This window comes from Toxorhynchites rutilus, chromosome 1, assembly GCF_029784135.1.
Source record: "Toxorhynchites rutilus septentrionalis strain SRP chromosome 1, ASM2978413v1, whole genome shotgun sequence".
Lineage (NCBI taxonomy): Eukaryota > Metazoa > Arthropoda > Insecta > Diptera > Culicidae > Toxorhynchites > Toxorhynchites rutilus.
Window position 1 is genome coordinate 28,327,006 of NC_073744.1, and position 24,587 is coordinate 28,351,592.

A 24,587-nucleotide genomic window follows, 5' to 3' on the forward strand; every position below is an offset into this window, starting at 1 on the left:
TTAACTCGATTTGTTTACATTTGTTACATAGGACCTTTTCAAAAGTTACGCGAGAATTGACTGATAATCGAACAAGCAATTTGGTGTCATCCCGGCTTACGCTACAGGAAAAACATCGATGCTGGCAGTGTTGACAGTTGGCGAGCCCGTTGTCGCCCCCGTAATCCCCCGTGGAGTTCTTCGTTGCATGCGCGCGTGCTTTTCAATTCTTTCATAATTTTTGCTCGGTGCTGTGTGCCGTTCTTAGATGTCAGTCTGATTTCCTCGCTTTTCGCGGTGTGACTCGTGGTTCGGGGCCCTTTGAAAAAGCGTAAGCAGCTGTTTCCCCCCCGTGATTATTGTGATTGTGTAAGTCCTTCGAGGCTATATTTCAAAGGGCAGTCAGCGGTGATAATTAAATGCTAGTGTTACTTCCGGTGTTACAGTTCTTGAGTGTAATTTTAGTTTAGTTCCTCTGATTTTCTATTGCGTTTGAACTCGGGCTTCCGTGTGCTCGACGTGTTCTGAATAGTCAGTGTGAAAATCGATTGATTTGCTGAGCGATTTTTTATCTTCCGGACACAATCATACTGGAGAAAAATGTCGCAAGTGGCTGTGAATGGAGAGATTGGTGCTCAAATCAATCACGAGGAAATGCATCAACGCCGCTTAAATCCGGACCTCTCGAAGGTGACGGTTGTCCTTGGCGCTCAGTGGGGCGATGAGGGCAAGGGAAAAGTGGTAGACATGCTGGCCACTGAAGCGGACATCGTCTGTCGCTGCCAGGTAAGTCGCCTCGTTTTGCGTTCTTCAGTCCGATGCAGGACTATGAAGTTGTTCACATGACGAAGGATGAGATGAAAACAAACGGAGGAAACATCCATGGTGCCGGCTGCTTTTGCACATTCCGTAATAACTACGATTCGACTCTAATTGTGGGCAAGATCACATGGTTGATATCCAGTAGTCAATTACTCGCCACAAATCGTTCACATGACAAGGGTCCGACTGTGTACATTTCGATTGCGAAATCATCGATGAGTGTGCAGATTCGGAATTGCGTCATTTAAGTGACAAAATGGACGTAAAACAGAATGATACCCTCAATGGAAGACTCTCCATATTACAGACTTGCTTTCGTTCTGCCCCTCTTACCTAGAGACACATGTTTCGAATAACACTTGCTCTGTTTTGCGTCGTTTTGCGTCGGATGTGGGAGGAGAGCTTTTTATACTTTGTATGAGGGTTGGTAATGTCTTACATAAAACTCATGCGTAAATTATTCCACTGTTGGTTTTCTTGATTTCTAATGTTAAGATGCACCGGTTTTTCTTTTCTTTCATAACACTAACGTGTGCATCAACGATACGAATGTTTGTACGGCCAAAATAACAATTCTCATGAATGTTGTAGTCAAAAATTGTAAAAAGAGGAACAGAAAAGCAAATGAAAACATCATCTGTCTCGAAAATAATCAACCAACCTGAATAGTTCACTTATTTAGCCTCGAAAGAGTAATTCTGTTGAGATTGAAAACCGAAATAATTCTACAGGAACAAGTTGGTTAAAAAAAGTCACCCGACTAACCGCCAGCTCATTAATATCAAGCAGGAAATCCCCTAGGCCAGCCACAATCAACTTGCGGCCCGACGGGCCCTTTTTTGGTTGGCCCATCTGGTGTTACTTCATTTTCCACTATTTTGTATGTCTAACAATAACTAAGACCTCAGATATCATTATTTAAGCTCCTCCCGTTTTCAATTTAGTTATTCGCGATTTCACAGCATTCACGATTCATCGGTCATCCAGCTAGCGACCAGACGTGTGCGAAGTTATCCAGATGGCTTTTCTCAAGGTCGATAGTTTGGTTTAGTTTTCTAAATTGGTCTTTTCAAGGCTATATGCGACTGAGCTGAGAAATTTTAAGGTCTATAAATCAAACCATGATAATCATAATCAAGGACCAGTCAAACCAGAACCAGTTAGCGAACGATCACCTGCTGGTGTATCTGGCTGAGCGCAGCTAGGGATGGAAAAGGGTAATAAAAATGCATCCTAAATGATGCATGCATTAAATTGTTTACCGGACGCTATTTAAATATTCGTCCATTCTGAATTTATGACCGGCAATAATTTCGAACTACAAGCGTTTTCTAGCCTAACAAAACACTTGAGCTCTTACATCTTTTAATTGCCTTACATTGGTCCTTTCTAAACGTTTCTATACCTCGCTTGGAGGTCTTTTCTAAATATAATCTCAAATATTGCTTATCTTATGGATCTGTAACTCGATCCGCGATAAGCATCAGCTGTCCGTAACATTCCGGACTCCGTAAATCTACTACATAGATTTACTCAATTATAGACAACTATCACGGTTTAAAATAATAGGAATATTTCTTGATTCTTCCTGAACTCTATTTAGCCGTATCATGTCTAATAACGAAGGCGGATCATCATTTCTTCTATTATTTTGTCTATTACTTCTTCTCTTTAATTTTATGTATACGTAAATTCCTACTATTATAATCATTGAAATAACAGTTATGGTACCTCCAAATGTATATACGTGTTTCTTTTTTATAAAATCGTCTTCAGGTATTACTGTATCCTTTATATCTACCTTTTCATATGGATTTCTACTCGAGATAGTTGTATTCAAATTTTCATTTATGTTTGGTTTTTCTAGTACATATGGTAGTTTCTGAATAGGTTTAAAAAATATTCTAGCTTCCCTGTTATGTCCAGATATTTGGGCATAACGAATAGTTTTTTCTGTTAGGATCTTACAATCTGGGAACAGTTCTATGATCGCGTTCTTATAAGGCGGTGACATGGCTACATTATTACAATGGATTATTATCTTGCTAGGGTCGCTCGTTGTGTACAATATAGAGTTGATCTTATTCAATTTTGTTAACATGGTGTATGGTTCTTCCATCATCTTTGTTGAACATTTTTGTTTTATCGTTTCATGAAGTAATGCTCCAGCTATGCAATCTGGAACTCTGGTTAATTCTGGCTGATTTACCACATAATGACTTTCATTAAGCTTTATTAAATTTCCATCTGGGTAAAAAAATTCATGTTTATTATTAATTGCTATTACATGGTGATCTATTTTTATAACACTTCCATTTTCAGGAATAGGGATTACATTGAATACTTCGAAGTTTTCCTTATTAATAATTACATTTTCCATTATTATATTTACTGTTCCATTTTCAATTTTAATGTTGTATTTAACTGCAGGTGGGTCTCTAAGGATTGAGTATCCTTCTGGTAATTGCTTCTTTATATTTTGAATTGCCTTTTGCATTTCATTTTCGGCTAAAGGGTGAGTCTTAATTATCCTGTATTTTCGAGTTATGCCATCAATCAATTGCAAAGCTAACGTTGTGGTCTCAAAACATTTTCTTGCGAATATATTAGTTCTTTCTTCGGAATACTTTCCCTTCAAAGATAACATTCCTTCATTTAGTCTACGAATTCTTACGCTTAATTCATCTCCCATATTTTTGCTTCTTTGATTCAATAGTCTCATGGTTTGTGAGATATCATGAAGTTTTTGCTCTTCGTGAATACGCAAAGACTGTACTTCGTCTTCCACATCATTACTCCCAAATAACAGGTCTTTCAAAAACCCAAGTATTCCACGACTCCTTTTTGATCGTGATAAAAAATTTATTTCTTGTTTTGCATTGTTACATTGTCGTTCTATCGACATTACAAGTTCTGTCAAAGCGCTGTCTTGAGTTACATTCCCCATGAACTTCAAGGTTCTTTCTAAGTTCGAATGAATAGAGTCTAGCATAGAAATATCGTCGTTAGGAATTAAGTTGGATACAATATTTGTCCTCCAAATTCCTCGCTTTACTATACATGACCCAACATGATCAAACATTAAACCCCCTTCCTCAATAGGCTGGATGTTGACGGCATTTGTCAAATTTACCAGTACTAGAATTGCCATTGCGGTTACGATAGCCTTTTGTATCGTGCCGGTATATGGTCTTATTTTACCTATGACTTTCTTTTTTGTTTGTGGCTTCGGTTTCAATTTTGACGCCAGCTCTTTTACATGCTCGATGTTAACCGTTTTTCTTACTCCCCATTCTTGAGGATTTCGCGGTCCCTTAATTTCCTCTTTACTCCCTGGGGCACTTTTAATTACTCCAACAAAGTTAAGAGGTGGTGAGGAAATAGTGGTATCTTTTGAGCTCTCGATTTCATTGTTCTTACTTACATCTAATACTGCTAATTTTACAGCTGGTCTAGTAATTTCACCTTTAATTGTTTCCACGGTAGCGGATCTAACTTGCCCATCCATATTAGTTGTTGTTCTTATCACCTTGCCCTTATGCCATTTACCTTTCTTTTCTTCATCGGCAAAAACCACGATATCCCCTACCTTTATAGGTTTAGTCTTCTCCAACCATTTATTTCTTTTAGTTAGGGTTGGGAGGTATTCTTTTATCCACCGATTCCAATATCCCTTAACAATTGATTGCGCTCTTTTCCAGTGTTGACGAGTTGCTTCTGCTTTGGAAACGTCGTCGATCGTAATGACAGCTTCACCAGCGCAACCTAACAGAAAGTGATTAGGAGTTAAAACCTCATCGTCTTCTGTATCTAAAGGAATATGCGTTAACGGGCGATTGTTAATGAGGAATTCAACTTCGGTTAGTATGGTTCTAAGTTCATACTCTGGTATGGTTTCTTGTTTTTGAGGTAAAAGGCTTTTAACTTCTCTCACCATTCTTTCCCATACTCCACCGAAATGCGGTGAAGCGGGAGGATTAAAATGCCATTTGACTCCGTCGTCTGATAGCCTTCTAAGAATTTTCTCAAATTCGTTTCTTGCTCCAATGAAATTAGTTCCATTGTCGCTGAACAACTCTTGCACTTTACCTCTACGATATTGTAAATTTCGGAAACATATAATAAAAGAGTCTGAGCTCATATCTTGTGCTAATTCGAGATGTACTGCTCTTGTTGTCATACAAGTAAACAAACATCCCCAACGTTTTTCAGTGCGTCTTCCAATAGACACGCCATAAGGGCCGAAATAATCTGTGCCTGTATACGTGAATGGCTTACAATATGGTGTAGTTCTAGAACGTGGTAGGGCTGCCATCATTGGAGGAATTGGCTCCGCAGACATATTTTTACAAAATTGGCACTTCCTTCTAACTGTCTTAATAGCAACTCTGATGTTTGTTATCCAGAATTTTTGTCGCACTGCCGCTATGGCAGTCTCCAGGTTTTTATGTCGATATTTTTCGTGATAATGACGTAATATCAAAGTGCTCACATAATGCTTGTAGGACAGAATGATAGGTGTTCTGGCTGAAGTTGGTAAACAGTTAGCGTTCTCAATACGTCCCTTTGATCTCATTATTCCATCCGTGCAAATTTCCGGGCTAAGTGCTCGAATTTCACTTCCCTTATGAATTTTCATTTTATTTTGTAAGAGTTCCATTTCTTTGGGATATGACTCCCATTGAGCCTTATATATTAAAACGAGCTCAGCATAATCCAGGTCCTCCTTGTCAATATTTTTATTGAAGCTTTGGTTCCTGCATTTTGATTTCAGCCAATCGATATATTTGAATGCAATTGCAACAGAACGCTTCAATCTCACAAAATCCGAACACCAATTTATGTGAATGCTTTTCAGACCACTAAACTCTTTCGATTGAATAGTGTGCAGTGGTCTTAATTCTTCGTCAGTGTCGCTTCTCTGAACTTCATTTGGCCAGTTTTCTTCATTATCATATAAGAACTGTGGGCCTGTAAACCAGATTGAATTACTATTTGATAATTTCGTAGCTTCATCCGCTGGATTATTCCTACTATTCACCCATTTCCACTGGTTTACGTATGTGGTTTCTAATATTTCTCCTATCCGTAAGGCAACAAACTGTTTGTACTTGCGTGGTTCTGAACGAATCCATGCTAATACAGTTTTGGAATCTGACCAAAATACTACTCTATCTATTGATAGACGTAGCTCGTTTTTTACTGTCTTAGCCAATCTGCTTCCTAATACAGCGGCTTGTAATTCGAGTCGTGGTATGGAAAGCATTTTAGTTGGTGCGACTCTTGCCTTGGCAGCCACGATATTGACATCAATGTGTGACTCATATACACTCCTTAAGTATACTGCTGCTGCATAAGCATTCTCAGATGCATCAACGAAGACATGTAGTTCTCGTTCTTTTGGGTGAGAAGAATTGGCATATGAACGTGGTATTCTTATTGCTCTTTTGAGGTTTTTCTTTCCTCTCCGACTGTAGCATCGTGGCCAACTCTTCTTGAGGTTTTAACCAATTATAAAGGTCCTCTAGCGTCGGTATAAATGGATCAATTATATCTCTTGTTTTCTTTGTATCAGCTACAAACTTGATCCATTGATGATGCAAGTCGTTTGGAAGTTTTAAAACTAAATCACGAATCAATCTAGGATCATTGAGATATTCATCGTGTTTTAGTATTTTTATATTTGTCACGAAACAATCAAGCGATGTTACAAAATCAATCATTGTTTGGGGTGATCCAAAATGTGGATTCCTCGCATTTAGCGTTTCCTTCAATAAATTCGAATAAATGGTTTCGGGATTTCCGAACCGTAGATTTAGTTTTTCCATTATTTTTGGAACATTAGCTTTATCGATTAAAAGAGCGCTCACTAATTTCAGCGCGTCTCCTTTGAGATATTTCTGTAAACGATTTATATTTTCTAAATCGGAAAAGTTTCCTTGAAGGGTAGTTTCTTCGAACGTTATTTTAAATCTAGGCCATATCTTATATGACCCATCAAAATAGGGGAGGTCTAAGAGAGATTGCCGGTGTAACAGTCTATTTGAATCAGGGGTTTCTTCTCTACCCTCGTTCTTAATTTTAAGAGTTTCTACTAGAGCCCGCATAGATTCTCTATGGATATTCATCATCTCTTCTATTGGTGTTGGTTGTGTTTTTTGAAGTCTTAACAATTCGTTCTCTATGGTCTTGCATTTGGGGCATATCCATCTTTCTGTTTGTTTAGGTTTTTTATTTAGGCCTGCGCATGTCAAATGGAACCATCGGTCACATTCATCGCACGCGACTAAATCGTCCCTAGAATCAGGCTCATTGCACAAGCGGCAATTGCCATTCTTATTCCTAATGAATTGATAAGACATGACTAAACTAAAATGGAAAAATCACACCTTTTTTGTTGATCCGGTCCTATCTCCGTCTTTCCGTATTGGTGCTTGGGCGATTCTCTCCTTGTCCTGGGAGGCCTTCTGGCTCGGATGTTGTTGTCACCTCTGGTGGTGCTACTGCTGGTGCTGCTGCGTCTACTGCTGCTTAAGGTTTTTGCTGGTTAATTCACTTATATTTGTCTCCGTTTGAAAGGAACACTTTTGGCATCCACTGCCGGTTTCTTAATCAATTCACAATGTTTATTTCGGTTGAAAGAAACACTTTTGGCATCCACTGCCGATTGAAGAGTTCGCAAATTATCTTTGAAAAAGACTTTTTATTCGCGATTAACACTGTTGGCATCCACTGCCGATAAATTTTCGCGAATTATCACTTCTCGCATCCACTGCTGAGAAGAGTTCGCGAGTTAACTTTGAAAAAGACTTTTTATTCGCGATTAACACTGTTGGCATCCACTGCCGATAAATTTTCGCGAATTATCACTTCTCGCATCCACTGCCGAGAAGAGTTTCACTTTTGGCATCCACTGCTATTTGAAGAGTTCGCGAATTAACTTTGAAAAAGACTTTTTATTCGCGATTAACACTGTTGGCATCCACTGCCGATAAATTTTCGCGAATTATCACTTCTCGCATCCACTGCCGAGAAGAGTTTCACTTTTGGCATCCACTGCTATTTGAAGAGTTCGCGAATTAACTTTGAAAAAGACTTTTTATTCGCGATTAACACTGTTGGCATCCACTGCCGATAAATAGTTCGCGAATTATCACTTCTCGCATCCACTGTCGAGAAGAGTTCGCGAGTTTCACTTTTTTCCACTTTGGAAATCTTCACTGCTCCTCTCTGGAGCCACCATGAAAAATTTCTCTATTGAAAGAAAAATTTTAACGCTTTCGCGTGAGTTCTGTTACAATACTAAAAAATTTATTCAAAAGTTTCACAATATATACATGGTTCCTTAAACTAAGATTGACGAGGAACATCTCCTCTCTCTCTCTTGAAAACCGATAACATATCGGTTTCGTTTAGATCATCTACCTTCCTTGTCCCTTCTTCTAGCGTATGGTAACGTGCAGTCTGAGACGGCTGCACTACCCTAAGAAAATACCTTAAGTTTATAGCACCTCGTCGGTGCGCCTATCTTATTCTTGGATTTCCCCTTTCCATCCTTCGCTCTAAATAACATCCTTTTATTTTATTACACCCTGCTGGTGTATCTGGCTGAGCGCAGCTAGGGATGGAAAAGGGTAATAAAAATGCATCCTAAATGATGCATGCATTAAATTGTTTACCGGACGCTATTTAAATATTCGTCCATTCTGAATTTATGACCGGCAATAATTTCGAACTACAAGCGTTTTCTAGCCTAACAAAACACTTGAGCTCTTACATCTTTTAATTGCCTTACATTGGTCCTTTCTAAACGTTTCTATACCTCGCTTGGAGGTCTTTTCTAAATATAATCTCAAATATTGCTTATCTTATGGATCTGTAACTCGATCCGCGATAAGCATCAGCTGTCCGTAACAGTGAATGACTTATTGGTGACTCTCCGATCGATCAATTAATTTTCGTTAATTCGAGCTTCGTTGTCCAGGATAAAGATGGCGTCAAAGTACAGCGCATTTCAAGCCGGATGCGTAGAAGGTATTTCTCAGCGCTAAAAGTTGAATGACGTCATCATCCCACCACACATCAGATTTGCCGTTCTGAGTGTTCTTTGGAGCGTTATTTTTGGTAGCGTTGGAAATGTAATTTTGCAAAGTGACACTATTTGGTAATTCAGTAAGCTCAGCCTTTAAGTACCGCTCTAGACAGCGAGCAATCAACAGTACATGTTAATTCACTCAGTGAAATCATTCATTCAACGTCGCTTGTCTGTGGTACCAATTGTTTGTACTTAAAAGTTAAATGCAAGAATGAAACGTAGTCCTATATTAGTAATGCGGTCGTGTCTTGGATACCATCCTTTTTGACGTAGGACTACGTCTTTCATCCCTATATTGGGGTGTAAGTTCAAAGTTTCGAAAACGAAAGCGTTACACCGGAGACCGAGATTTTGAGCGTTAATAGCTCCTAAACAACTGAACGAAATGGTATAATAAACAATTCATTCGAGAGATAAAATGTCTACGCGTTATATGCTTGTTACTTTTTGATCTAAAAATTTATTTCAATAGCCCTAAAATTGCTTTCAAAACCGGCTATTGAAATCACACCAATCGGTATGTAAGCGAGTGCCGCTCGGAAATCCACTCAGTTACGATTGCGTAACGAATGAGGTACGATCGCTGGAATGGATGGATGTTTCCCCAACGCAGACTTCAAAACCATGGAGCCTGTGGAAATCGGCATAGCAAATTAAATGCAAGCTGCGGGTGCTTTTGTACTCGCTTGCGTTTCTGGAAATCGGAATGTTTCCCTAACACAGACTTCTAAACCATGGAGCCTGTGGAAATCGGCATAGAAATTTAGATGCAAGCAGTGGGAACTTTCGTACTTAGTGATGTCTAAATTTTTCATTTATTCAATATTCGATTCATTCGAATAATTATCTTTCAATATTCGATTAATCGAGCGAATATTTATTCCTTGTAATGATCACGTATCATGTTGTCTTTCTGGTCACGTGGTCTATCGGGTTGTCGATGTGTCATGGTTGGATAAAAAATGTTGGATAAAAAAAATTATATAGTCTTATTCTTACCTAAAAATGCATTAACCTTGAGAAAGATCCCTTTTTTCATTAATCGCGATTACTGTGATAATTATTCGATGTATTCATATTTTGATTTTCAATTATTCGATACAAAATTACTCGATTATGATTTCAGATATTCGATTATTTGAATTAATCGAACGATTAACCGACGTCTCTATTCCTACTCGTTTGCGTTCTTGCAAATTGGAATGTTTCAATAACACAGACTTCAAAACCATGAAGCCTGGGGAAAGATGCAAACTACAAGTTCTTTTGTACTCGTTTGCATTTTTGCGAACCGGAATGAGTTTTTCCAATACAGATTCCGAAACCAAGAAGTAGGGAGAATCGGCATTGCAGATACATTCAAGTCGGCAATACTTTTATATCCTCAAATATTTTTACACTCCAGAATTCGTTTTACTATCACGGCCTACAAAAGCGGGTACAAATGCAACGCTTTGGCTCGATTATTCAAGACTGCATTGGAAGATATCCTTTCATGTCGCCAGCTCACTGAACTTCTACTCATACCGTTTGGTGATTAGGCACAATGTTGATAACTATTTGCTGCGATAACTACTAGCATAATGCATGAATTGACTTAAATTGAGATTTGTTTGCTATTGAATTCGTAAATAGTTTCATCCATTCGCTATTTTAATCAATACACAAAAGAAGCACTGCGCAGCAGCGATATCGTACTCAATGAGGAACATCCGAGGTGGGATGATTGCTAATTGAAGAAATACAATTGATTACTAAGCCAACGGCAGTACTACGTCAACCTTGCGGTTATATCATAGGTATAACCTAGGTAGTGCGGACTGAATCAAAACGGCTGTCAAGTAAGATCCAATTGAAATGTCAAAAGAGATCCAACGATCAGGAGTGTTATTTTTCTTATGAAAAATACACTATAAAAGAGGTATTGTTGTCAAGGGCAAAAATAAGTAAAATTATAAAATGAACGAACTACATTTTTCCGTCAATTGTTTAATTAACCATTGCATCTCTAAAAGAGCATCTCAGCCTTTCACTGAGCAACGCATTTTAAATGTCCCCTCTCTTTGTCATAACGTTTTTCCGAACGTAATAAAAACAAACAAAGTCAGAGTCACGTAAATGTTTACTCCTGCGATTTGGAAATATTCGATAAAAAGTGGAAGGAAGAGCTGCCAGATGATTTTTAAAAAAGTCTGTAAAAACATGTGAATGTCTGTTAAAAATGTGGAAAAATCTGTAAAAGTGTGCAGATGTATAGAAATGACTTTTAACGTAAATTTTAATTAATACTTTGTACATTACGATGCACGTAAGATTGTATTCTGTATATATATACAGCCATTCCATGCCAAACTAATATAGTGGTTCTCAGATCTTCGTCAAAAGTGGTAATTTTGTTCTTTATCGCAAAACATTAAACTCGTATTTTTTTAATTTGTCATTAGGGTGCCCATTTCCATTTTAGGGTGATCCCAAAAATCATTTTTTTCCACTTTTTCCCAAAATGACTTTTTTCAAAAATTTATAACTTTCGAACCACTCAACCGATTTAGATGAATTAGATGATTTAGATGATCGACATATCAAATTTAAGCCAATGAGCTTTAATTGAGAAATATTTAACTTGCATATAATATGGATCCTATTTTTAATATGGATTGAAAGCTGAGAATTTTTTACATAAAATATCTCGATATCAGAGATGCTATTTTTTTCGTTTTTGGAATATGATTTTGCAAAACTAATCGATGGTTCGAAAAACAATTTTCCCCATTTTTCCCACTACAAAAAGTCATAACTTTCGAACTATTGGACCGATTCATATCATCGACATATCAAATTGAAGCTTACGAGTTATTTTTCTTTGAAAAAATATTACTTTTGCGAAAAAATTGAATTTTGTTTTTGTAATTATGGATTGAGTTAGTTTTTCATAGTTTTCTCGGTTAAAGATAGGAGCGTTATATTTTTTTATATTTATTATGGAAAGCTGAGGATTATTTACCTAACATATCTCGATATCAGAGATGCTATAATTATCGTTATTAAGTTAGAATTTTGTAAATTTAACATGTTTTAAGTCTTCGATCAATATTCATATGTGACTAAACTAGACCTATGCTACTAGAATCCAATCTTCCCGCAAGTGTGAATTTTGCTTATTGGCTTCAATTTAATATATCGATCATCTAAATCGGTTCAGTAGTTCAAATGTTATGATTTTTTGCAAAAAGTTATTTTTGGACAAATGGGGAAAAATGATTTTTTTTAAAAATCATATCTAAAAAACGAAAAAATAGCAACCCTGATATCGAGATATGTTGTGTAAAAACTCCTCAGCTTTCAAGAAAAAATATAAAAAAATATAAAAAACGACTACAATCAATAATTACTAAAATATAATTATGTTTTTCGCAAGTTAATTTTTTTTTTATAAAAGGCTAGGTCAATTTTATATGTCGATCATCTAAATCGATTCAGTGATTCAAAAGTTATTAATTTTCATTTGTCATTTTTGGGAAAAAGTGGAAAAAAAAGATTTTTCGGACCACTTAATAACTTATGTGCTGTAAGTGTGTTTAAATGTTTCAACGATCTACACATACATACATACACATACATACACAAACATACGCGTTGTTAATTTTTATAAAAAACAGTATTTCTCCGTTGATATATTGGACATCCACCAAGGCTTGCGGTCTTGTCGTTGATGAAATTTATAAAAAAATACAGTGTATATTTTCCATCCGCCATGCAAGGCTACAAGTTTTAGATCACCACACGGCCATGAACTATGTCTGTCGTAACAATATCGAACAGTAACCCATATTTCGTCATAAGCAGACTCGAAAGCAAATGTAAGTTGTTGAAAATAGAATGAAAATTTTTATTCGATGTTGTTTAAATACTTAGAAGACATAGTCCTGACCCTAACTTAACTATTTTTCTATAAATCTCCTTGCATTTCAGCAAAACAATCTTATCTAGAACAGAAAATAATTATCAGAGACAATTTTTGTTCAAGATTTTTCCTTACCTGCAGAGAATGCAATTGTTCATTAATTGTGAATAACCGTATCCTCTTTTTCGTCTGCAATGATGTCAAGGCAAAAGTACTTATGTGTATGAGTTCCAAACATCATACACACCAGATGGGCCAACAAGAAGGACTGCCGGGCCGCAGGTTGAGTATCGCTTGTCTAACGTCATGTTAGACAATATTGATATATACTAAATATAATAACTTGTCTGTATTAAAACTATGGAAAAATGTCATATGGTGAGTCAAATATTTTTGATGTGATGAATAGATGTGATGAATGTTTTACAGATATGTCTGTAAATTTACAAACATATTTGTAAATCTGGCATCTCTGGTGGTCTGAGAATTTATTGCAAGAAATCGCTTGAAAACATGCATGAATTTGCTTGAGAATGAAGTGGATTGAGTCCGCACCACTTAGGGTATAACCCATGTACAGTTTTTTAATTTATTTTTGCGGCCCTCGATGCCATGACTAAAAACGTGTTTGTGGCCCCTCTGGAAAAAAGGTTGGGTACCACTGCCCTAGATTTTGAGAAAGTATATGATTCTGTCTGGCAGGATTGCTCTCTTCCGGACGTTTGGATTTGCAGTGAACGGTTCGAGATCGAGTGTATTTCTGCTGTCGTTTCCTTCCAATTTGGAAAGCCGATGCTTTCTTTGATGATTGAAACTGCTTGAACGGTTTATATACCGTCAAAGTGTTTCATTTTGCATGTGAAAGGACGCTCGCAGCTCTTCAAGTGAAAATTTCAATCAATGTTTCTAAAACGGATTTTCCCCGACATTTTTTTTAAAGAGTGGTAACTGCAAAGTTTAAAGCCTCTTAAAAACAAACAAGAACAAGAAGTGGTATATTAACAGAGTCATATGAGGGCATAGCAGTTGTCAACACCGCTGGGCAACCGGTTAACTGTGAGATTAAAGTTGTCAGACTGGGTTCAATAGAAGCAGGGATGCCAAGTGATTTTTTCAAATGTCTTCATAGGTACTTAAAAATGTCTTCAAATGTCTTCGCATGGTAAGAAAAAATGTCTTCAAATGTCTTCACAGTCTTATTGAAAAAACTAAAATTCATAGCATAAATTTGGACAAAGTTTGATAGCTTATTCAATTTTTATATTAATTGGCATTGTTTTATAGCGCATTTCACCAAACTTGCCTTGAGGTTTTGAAGTTTGTTTCAATAAATGTGAACAAAGAATATATTTCACAACTGCGAACTAAATTTCATGAGTTTAGAAATTATAATTAGCCTGATATACGGTTGTTTGGGTGAATATCGCCCCGGTTTTTCCACAAAAACGGAACTATCATAACTCAATTTGTTGATTTGAGCTTCAAAGTTTTGGTTGTAGCTCAAACCATATCCATGAAACTGATTATTGAAACGGAGTGTAACCGGAAAACCTTTCGTTTGAAAGATCTAAGTTAATCTATTGTATAATATGGGTCCAAATTTATAAACGTACAATGACACAATCATTCAAATGTTCTAGTGCAAATGAACTTATGTCTTCTAGAGACATTAAAAGTCACTCGTTGTTGAATTCATTCTATACACTTGTGGATTTTCTGCTTGGAAAAGTTTAAAAAAAGCGAGTGAATGACCCCGAGACTAGCATTGCTCAGTGGCGATATCATAACCATTGAGGTTTATCAGAGGTGTGATTATTGCTAGTTGAAAAGTCTCTGTTGATTACTAAGAACAAAAGTAAACAAGTGACACTGATAAAAAAGCGATCGAATGACACTGATACAAAAGCCCTACTTCTTTTGATGATCTTTCCGGCCAGAAGAAATTTATGAAAATAATATCTCTCAAAAATTCACATCCGATATTATACTGAAATGTCTTCACATATTTCATAATGTCTTCGAAATGTCTTCACAAAATCAAATGTCTTCACAGTAAGTCAAATGTCTTCAAAATGAAGACATGTCTTCAAGCCTGACATCCCTGAATAGAAGAGAAGAAATCCGAAACAAAAACAAATCCTTCGCAGAACTTAAGGTGAAGGTGGAAGGAATCCATTGTAGTAGAATAGGTAGAAGCATGGGTTTTCATGGGGTAATAGTGTTTGTGTGAGAAGACCAAATCACACAGTTTGTTTTGGTTTTTGTACGTAAATAGATCAATTCACTTATCATACTGTTGGGCGCTTCACTGACACGAGATTTAGAAAACATTTGAAAGAAATAACAATTCAATACTGAAGTAAATTGTATGAACGATGTGTTCCGATGAACAATGGCAAATATAAATATATAAAGAAGGTGTATTTGCATATGAAGTAAAATTCTGATTATACGCGAGCGCAACATGAGCAAATTTATAACACGCTAGCTGACCCGGCAAACGTCTCGCCCAAAATTTGTTTTTTGTTATGAATGCATTCAAACATTCACGTTTTCTTACTAAGCGCAAGTTCATAAGTCCAATCGCAGAATTGTTCATTGATTGATCTTCTAATCGACCCCGTTGAATTTACCTTTTACTAAAAAAATCCTAGTACTTCTACCAAAACTCACCAATATAATATCAGATTATTTTCAGACACAATTCTCGTTCAACCACTTGCAAATAACATGTTTCTCCGTTACATGGAATAAATGTTTGATACAGAAAATATGATAGAATAAAGACAGGCCCCTCCCCTCTTCTCCCCTTAGAGAGGGGGAGGAGTACCTATTCACCATAGAAACGCTTCGTGCCGCCCCCCATAGAAAACATTTTGTTCGTTCGCTACGATTATTGGTTGCGCAGTGTTCGTTCGATCAATAAACAATTTATTTATGAAATATTCGATTAATCGATTAATCGAACGATTATCGGGGACCCGCACCCGCACTCATCCTGTAAAATGTTTAAAAACATAAGTTACATAATTTCTTTTCCATTTGCGTTAGGTTACTTGTCAGCAGTGTGCCGTTTCTCATCTTCTGCTCTGCGTGAAGCTTTTAACTGTTCCTCTTTCTTTTCGATGGTCAATTTCAGTTCAACTATGTTCTTCTTGTCCTGGTTTTCTGCTTCCTTCCGCTTTCTCTTCTTCGTTATCATATGCTCTGTGCACCTTCATAAAAAGGTTCCTCAGGATTGGTACGAGATACGGCTGGTTCATGTAGCGTCGCAACGTTCATTTCACGATCATATATGCATTTAACGTTCTTTCGGGTATAGAAGCCCAGTCATGCGTTAAAACCCTACAGGTTATCGAGGACCCACATTCAACATCAGCATTATCATCGATTTTTTTAAATTTCCAGTTTTTAAGTTGAGAAAATTTATGGTATTCTTTCAGATTCCATTTTCAACTACTTTAATGTGAATATTTCTAGAGTTCAGTTATTTTTATTAAGTCCTTGTTTCACTGTTTCATAACAATTTAACCAGATGAAACATTAGCACTCTATAACAAAATTCACAACAATTTCGCATAAATTACAGCAAGTGTATAATTCATAGGTCATCCATAGTTTTGAATCGATTCAAACAACCTTAAAACTTTCATACTGCCTGTTAGCTGATCTATTGTTCGTATTGTCCCTCCCCAAAAGTTCTTGATTGAGTTTTAAAGTGGCACATAAACAAGGTAGTCCAGAATCTGAAGCCCTAGGTCAACGAACCATGTAAAGGTCTTCCGACTTTTATGAACCGATACGTTATCCTGTTCGAATACCCAATGGTTTCGGTGCTAAATGGCAGTGATTCAGGAATATATTGAACTGGAACTTCAGATTCTAGACCAGGGGTTCTCAAAGTGGTCAATGTCGACCCCTTGGGGTCAATATCGGTTTCCCAGGGGTCGACGAGATCTAAAGATCAACCCCTATTAATAACACAAGTTCATATTTGAAACTTTCAAAATACTGCATAAGTTGTTATTGTTATAAAAATGACTAATACAATTGTAGAGAGTAATATTGTTTTTGTAATTTGTATTAATAATTATTAATTACACCAGATATTTACTGAATTTAATGTCTATTTATTGATGAGATTACGTCAAGTGGCTATACTGCTGTAATCTCGCGAAGTGACGCAAGCGCCAGAGGGAGAAATTTTCAGTACGAGACTTTTCGCAAAATTGCATGTATAATCAGCACAAGCGTACATTACGAATATCTGATCTGTACAAATTGTGTACAATTGATGGAAAAACATTGCCATCGGCTCAATTTTTGAAAAAATGCAGTTTTATTTAAGCTATGTTACCAACGCCAGTTTGTTGTGAAAACAGCAAATTTTAATCGCTGTTTCCACAACTGATTGGTGTTTATCCATCAAAGTATGGGAGAATCTGTTTCCAAATATTTTCTACAACATGCCACCGTTGAGTGGAGCATGAGGTAGCATCAGAGAGAAGAGTTCTACACATTTTCCGTCTTTGTAGCGTGTGTCGAGCGGGCCAACGTAGTTGAGAGCTCGATTGTAACAACTATGGACAGCATCTTCTATTCCAATCCAAAATGCAATTGAAAACATCCGTGTTGAATAAGATAATTCCGTCCGAAATTATCCGATGTAAAGCAAATACAGTTTACGCGAGGATGTTCTGAGTTTTGTTATAAGATCCCTTTCGATGGAGATTTTAGACATTACCCTTCGATCAACTCTCAGCTTCAATTCATCCGAAAAAGACATTGAGCAAGTAAGGTAAGTGAACATCGTCAAGATGCTTTGTCCCTTGATTGATGTTGTTAATTGAAATTTGTTGTCCCTTCTCGTTCATTCTATGCCATCAGGAAGGATTAAAAATCATATCGCATCAGATTCCAAATTACGTCACATTATAAGGGAAGTGGCGCTTGCGCCACATCACAGTGGAAATGGCGCTTACGCCATTCCGTTTTCAAGCTTTTACGGGGTCATTTTTACACATTTCTATGAAACTTCGCAGTCGTTTGAAAGGATTTGGTATTCTTTATCGATTTATAACATAAAAAGTAAAATGTCAATTTTGGCGCTTGCGTCACTTTGCGATATCACGGCAGTATAGGAGTCGATGGTATCACTTCAATCTGTAATTCAGAGGAACTCAATTTCAAACAAATTTTTACACAGCGATGATTATTTTTTACCCCACTTTTTGTTTGTGGTTATGGAAAAAAATCAGTGCTAATAGTGGTTTTTTAGTGACTAGGCTCAAAATAGTGCCAAGGTCAGTAAAAAGTGGCCAGCCAGAACTGCCGGTAACGTCACTGAGGAGTCTTTGAAAACTCGTAAACTTGTGCAAAGCTGGCAAAGTTCGAGATTTCGATATGAATGCAGCATCATGTTGTTTTGTACGGGTGAATTCGAAAATCATAACCCTTAGGGAACAAATGTAAATGGGCCACCCTGTCACATTTTCAAGCAATCTGACATGTGGTTTCAATTTGAATTTGATTAGGTTTTACTACTCACGTAAATAATACTGCTGACTTAATAACAGCGTTAGTGGAAAGAGCTTATACCTATTGTGCTGCCCATATCTGGTTCCTTATCTTTTGATGCACTTCTGGTACTCATTTGCAATAAGTCTGGCACAAAGCGTTTGTGCTCTGGAATGTTTATGGCATTGCATAACCAATCACCATGACTTGTATAATAATCCCAGCGTATGGTGCACTTTGTTACGCCATATTAACACCCCGCTCCCGATAATCACGTGTATTTCCAGAGCTCCGCTTACCACACTTCGCTGGAGTGCATCCCGTTACTTTGAACTGATGATAACCTCACGTGTTTCGTTCGATTACATAGAGATGCTACGTCAACGAATTGACACGAACAGTAACACCATCGTATTTTCTCAGTTTTGGAAAGAAGAACCCAGAGGTCGGAACTGTGGGAACCTTGAGTACGGTTGAGTACGATGAACAACGATTCAGTTGTCATTGCATTGCATGCTTTCACAGAACCCTAGGTTATCATGAAACGTAACAGTCCGAGTCATATTACGAACACTAATCTGGAAAGGCCAGCGCGTCACCGATGTCGAGTCTGTCAGAAGTGCTTATCTCCTTTCTGCCTGGCGTCAGTATTCAGCCCCAGAAATGGCGATTTCCATTTCATGTTTGCTGACTGTGTACAATGGAATGTAAATAATAGCGGAAATCGCGGTCTGCTCACCAAGCCCTCCGCTCCTTCATTCATAGTGACGTATGTGTCTGTGTTTATATTAAACGACCACACAAACCGGGTTCGTCCTAATCACATCCGCATCTAATCGCAGCGTCTGATAATGACAGATCGACATTGCACACGCCCATTATCACTGCCCCACCGTTGCCAAGAGCTGTGAAATGATTGAAATACATTGTGTTATTGCGCCGTTATCTCGAGTATCTCGCTTTTTTTTTACTAACAGCGAAACGTGCCCATCTCTACGTTTGACGAGATTATTGGTACGTTCACTTTACGTCGGGAACGTTTTTGGTCATCCTGGGCAACATTCTTTCTGGGTAGGGGTAGGTGGTGGCTAACTGAATCTATCGCTCAAAATCGGAGCCGAGTCAACGTGCCAAGACCTTCATGCTAGGGAAGCTTCGGAGCGCGATTTTCCGAAATGCACCATTTCAGCTCACTCATCAAGCGTAGGGTTGGTAATGCTAGGAACTACTCAAGTTCACCTACACAAGTCTAGCAGGTGAAGTCAGAAGAATTCATTCACCAACAATTCACCGAAATGCAAGAAATGTGCGATCGTACACACAACACCGCTCGACTATAGATGCAAAGACACAAAGGTCATTACGTAACGCGAGCCGTGGGTGGGAAATAAAATGTTGAAAAAGAAGGAAAAAAAACCTCGCCCGCCCACCACTTGTTGGCAGCAGAAAGAATTTCTCTCGTTTAGATGCATCAAAAGAGCTACTAATTGGTTAAATGATCTAGCTCCTCTCCTTCATCGTCCCATTTTTGTTTTGTGCGGGGTTAAGCCATCTTTTAGTCTAATCGTTCGTTCGTTATTTTTATACCTATGTATCAGTTTTGGGGGAAGTACAACAATCATCATCGCCTAGTGGATGGGCAGCCGGTGGTTGTGCTTTTTCATGAAACCAGGTCAACTTAAGCATCAAATTGAGTTTATTCCGAGCGTTCTTCTGCCTCTTGAATCGCGATCGAGACGGATCATCTCAGAGCTTCAAGGCGGCCAATCCTAGTTTCATTTATCGACTAAAAAAAAAAAATAAAAAAGTAAAAATTACAATTGAGCAGGTTTCAAAATTTCCTGATACATTTGTTTTCGAGTCTCTTCTCTATGTTTTTAATATATTTTGTAATCAATCCACCGTCCACTGGTACCAGGGCTGCCATAACTACAAATCAATCTGTATTCCGACAGATTTCTCATTTTCTTTTGGTTCCATCAATGTTGTTAAATATTACGGATTCTTTGTATTTCATGCAAAATTAAATTGCCGTTTTACGCATAGTTGTCCCATATTCCAAACTCAGCAACTGAGAAAAATGCAATCAAAGTTTTTTAACATATTTGTCTATCAAAAGCTTGAGCATACCAGTTTAGCAATACACCGGGTTTTTTTATAAGCAGTAAACTGTTGGTTAATGAAATGTGGAAATATCCCCTCAATTGAATCAATCAATCTTGCCCATGGGCTTAAAAATTCATGGTGGGACAGTTATGCCTAGAATATCTACATGGGACAATTGAACTTGATGTTGTTTTTTGAAATATTTCGAACAAACAATAAGTTAATTTTTTATTTTTCGAAGATTGTGCATAAAAACATCGTCTAATAATGAAGGGAGTGATCTGCAACACCTTTGCAGAATATTAATCTCATTGTTATCAGGCATTCGCCAACAAGGTGTACACGTGTTCTGTTGAACTTGTTCCATTTGATTGACAATTAGTTCGTTCTTTCAAGCCAAAAATGGGTGCATTAGCCCTGCTGAAAGCGTGACATAAAATTCTTGTACTTGAACCGATTTATTTATTATGTATCTACCAAAAATACATGGTGGGACAGTTATGCCTAGAATATAGAATATCAACATGGAATTGAGCTTCATGTTGTTTTTTGAATAGCTGAAAACAATTTTGCGTGTTTCCGGCAGATTAGGCATAAAACCATCGTTTTAAGAAGAAAAGTAAAAATTGTCAAAAAGTAACATGGGACATCTATGTGTAGAACGGCAGTAAAGGATAAAGAAAAACATTGGTACTGAAAACGACAGTAACAGAGTCATAAGAAAGTTCACGGTCGGTGCGTTAGTTCGACCGAGGTTAATTAAATTCAATAAAATCAAATAATTGGGGCAAATGTTTGAAGGTTACGATGAATGAATATAGTGATGCTACAGTTTGCCTAATATAGTTCGATAAAGTTTACCTTAAAGATTCCGCAAAGATTGCCTAAGGTTGTGAGACATCAGGTGTGACATATATGCTAATTGTTGAAATAAAATAACACAGTGTTAAGTCTAAAGCGGACCTTACACGGTCAATACTATTGTCGATATGATGATGAAATTTGAAAGCATAATGTCAGCCAACGCTCGATTTTGCTGAAGAAATCCGGATTTTTTTTATTTTCGAGGATCAACTCGAGGAAAACTCTGAAGGAAGGTCGGAAAGTTTGTAAAATTGAATTCCCACATGTTCTACAATTACATCAAGATAAGCGTTGTTAGTCCATTCGATGTTTCCGCTAACAAAATTAATCTTTGTTAGAAAGTTGAAATTGTTTTTCAGGCGAAAGAACACACTCGTATATCTTCTATGTATTAGGTTGGGGGAAAAATCATTAATTTTGAGTGATGTTCAAAACTGTTTTTAGTATGCTTCGGATTGTCCGATTTGTGTCAAATATGCACAGTTTTGTTGGTTGTTACCATTCTAAAGGTAGTTCCATAATGTCTCTATCATAGAGTCATACAATCATACAATTTTGCAATGCGAGAAAAAGGTGGAAATCGCTTGGTGCCAGGTCCGGACTGCATCAAAACATCCCAATCAATCTCTTGAAATTGTGTGGTCTTGCGTTGTCCTAATGGAACACAACACCTCTTCTGTTGGCCAATTCTGGACGTTCTGGTTAATCGCTAGTTTCAAAAGGTCCATTTGTTGACAGTAGAGGTCTTTATTTAGTGTATTGCACTAAAAGAAAAATATAAAATAAACACAAAAAACATAAAAATAATGGATGCGATGAGGCAGTGGAGCACCTCTCTGCACCTTAGTGATGGGGAAAATGTGTTGCAGTCTAGAACTCTGCAGATAAAGAAGGGGATATTCCAAGGCGACTCTTTCAGCCCGCTTTGGTTTTGTCTGGCACTGAACCCCCTCAGTAGGACGCTCAATAGAAATGGTTATGGCTATAAGATAAGGTATGTGGACGGCGGCTACGAAGAAGTGACCCATACTTTCTACATGGATAGACCTTGAGCTACGCTGATTCACGTCAGCGTCTAGCTGTAGCTATCCGGGTTGTCGAAGACATAAGCAGGGAAATCTGCATGGAGTTCGGTCTCGACAAGTGCTACTGTGTCCATCTGCTGAAAGGGCAGCTTACCGAATCCGGAGTTTACGAGGTATATGACGGAGAGTTGATAAGAGACATGGTTCGTGGCGAAAACTATAAATATGTTGGATTCCGACAGCTCACCGGGATTCGCCACTCCAACATCAAGACGGAGCTGCGAGACAAGTTCTTGAGTCGAGTGAGCTGTGTCCTGAAGACTTCCCTCAATGCGGGGAACAAGGTACGCGCGATCAACATATTCGCGGTTCCCCGCTGACCTTCAGATTTGATGTAGTCAAATGGAGCAAAACTGACCTAGAAGACCTTAAGGAAAGCATTCGAAGAGGCCGGTCTGCGCCGCTGACAGAGGATACAGCGCTCTGCACTTGGAGCAAGCGGAGTACCAACTCAACTGCAATCTGCAGAAGGCAGTGCATGGGGCCTGTTGGCGCGTTCCTCAGCGCCAAGGCAGTGGACTGTATAAGTGGAAGACTGGTCAACTGCGTGGAAATAAAACTCTTCTTCCGCCTTGAAAAAGGCAGGCAATGGTTTCCACAGCAGTCTACTAGCCAGATATCGATGGTGCGAAGGTTTGCTCGGAAGGCAAGAGTGCAGAATGGAAGTCAAAAAACACTGGTACTTTTCTCCTAGGTTTTATTTAACGATGTTGTGTGTATAACGCGTAAAAACTGAATACAATCATTCCTCGACCGCCACTTCATTTTATGTGAAAGTGAACGTGTGGCGCTAGCGATGTAATTCGGTGCGCAGTGCTGTCGGCGATTCAATAAATCTGCCCCGCGCATGCGCTCAATGTGTGCATCGATGACGTCATTCCGGAGCGGTCGAATCGGGCGCGAACAGGGCCCACCCCCCATCAACGGGTCCGGCCACACGTCGACAAGGCCGCATCTAATCTGTGGTTAACGCGTGGTGAACTCTCTTTAGTAGAAGAAGTCGACATGATAGCCATCCAGGACAGGATAATGCTGACGAGAAATTGCAGGCGGTACGTCTGGCATCAAGACGTTGATGACATTTACCGGATGTGTCATCAACCAGGTGAAAACATAGAGCACATTATGGGAGGCTGTCCCGTTTTGGCCAACGCAGCCTACACCGAGCGCCACAACAACGTGGCCTGTATTGTTCATCGACAACTGGCGCTTCAATATGGTCTATACGTGAATTCCGCAGAGCCCTTTGGCATTCAGAAGCCCGAGGGCAGGTGAATATTCTGGCTAGGTTCGCCTAGTTAAGAAGTGAGGGAAGCCTGCAAAAAAAATTATAAAATAAATTAAATTGCACGTATTTTACTGTTGCAGTATCGGCCCATAAACACCATTCACAATTTCAGCGGCCTGGCTTGCATTTTCGCATTTATAAAAGAAAAAGTGTAAAATGTAGCGAATTTTCACTTTGTTGAGTTCCATTGTTAACACCCTGTAAATCACAACTGAAAGGAACAAACAAAAAACAACAGATTTGTTTTTAGTGTGAAATGTAACGAGCTTAAACTTGAAATGATGATCATATATGAAAAATATGATCGATATTACGCGATATACTGATCACTAAAGCCAGCTACCGAGAAAATAATGGATAACTTTTTGCCCAACCTAATATATAAATAAAAATGGATGTGTTGGCAAGCGCGAAACTCAAGGAAGGAATGGTCCGATTCGAGCCGTCTTTATTTTGTTGTATTTGTCTGCGCCCATAGATCAATGTTACGCCCAATGATCAATGCTGGGTAAGGAAGTAAAAAGTGCCCCAAACCAAATAATCAGCTCTATGAAAAATATTGTATAGGGTACCAAATGAGAAATTTTGTCTATTTTTTTTTTCAAAAAATAGACAAAATGTAGTTCTCGTATACCTTCGAGATAAAAATTTGAAAAAAACAAGCTTTATGTGTCAAAAAGTGTCAAATATTTGACCTTCGAACAAACAGTGTACGGCCACTTTAAGCGTCTGGCTGAATTCATCAACACTTGATGGTGGACTAGTGAATTTGAAGCGAACCAATTATGGAAGGTGTGCATTTTTTACAAATCTTGTATACTCCAACCCTGTGAAACAACACGACCACAAATATCTCCCAGCCACTCGATCATTTATAAATCAATTCTAGTTGCAAGTTTCGGTGTATACAATTATTCACAGCCTCAA

At 38.0% G+C, this 24,587-nt stretch overlaps 1 protein-coding gene and 1 pseudogene across 1 annotated transcript in view; both read left to right on the forward strand.

Annotated features, from left to right (window-relative positions):
- The first annotated feature begins 201 nt into the window (after positions 1 to 201).
- LOC129761883 (adenylosuccinate synthetase) overlaps positions 202 to 24,587 on the forward strand; it is a 39,481-nt gene continuing 15,095 nt past the window's right edge. The window contains exon 1 of the mRNA XM_055759713.1: positions 202 to 765. Coding sequence (XP_055615688.1) covers positions 580 to 765 — 186 coding nt within the window. The 5' untranslated portion in view covers positions 202 to 579. The remainder of the gene's footprint in view (positions 766 to 24,587) is intronic.
- LOC129763760 (U4 spliceosomal RNA) lies at positions 14,562 to 14,635 on the forward strand (annotated as a pseudogene).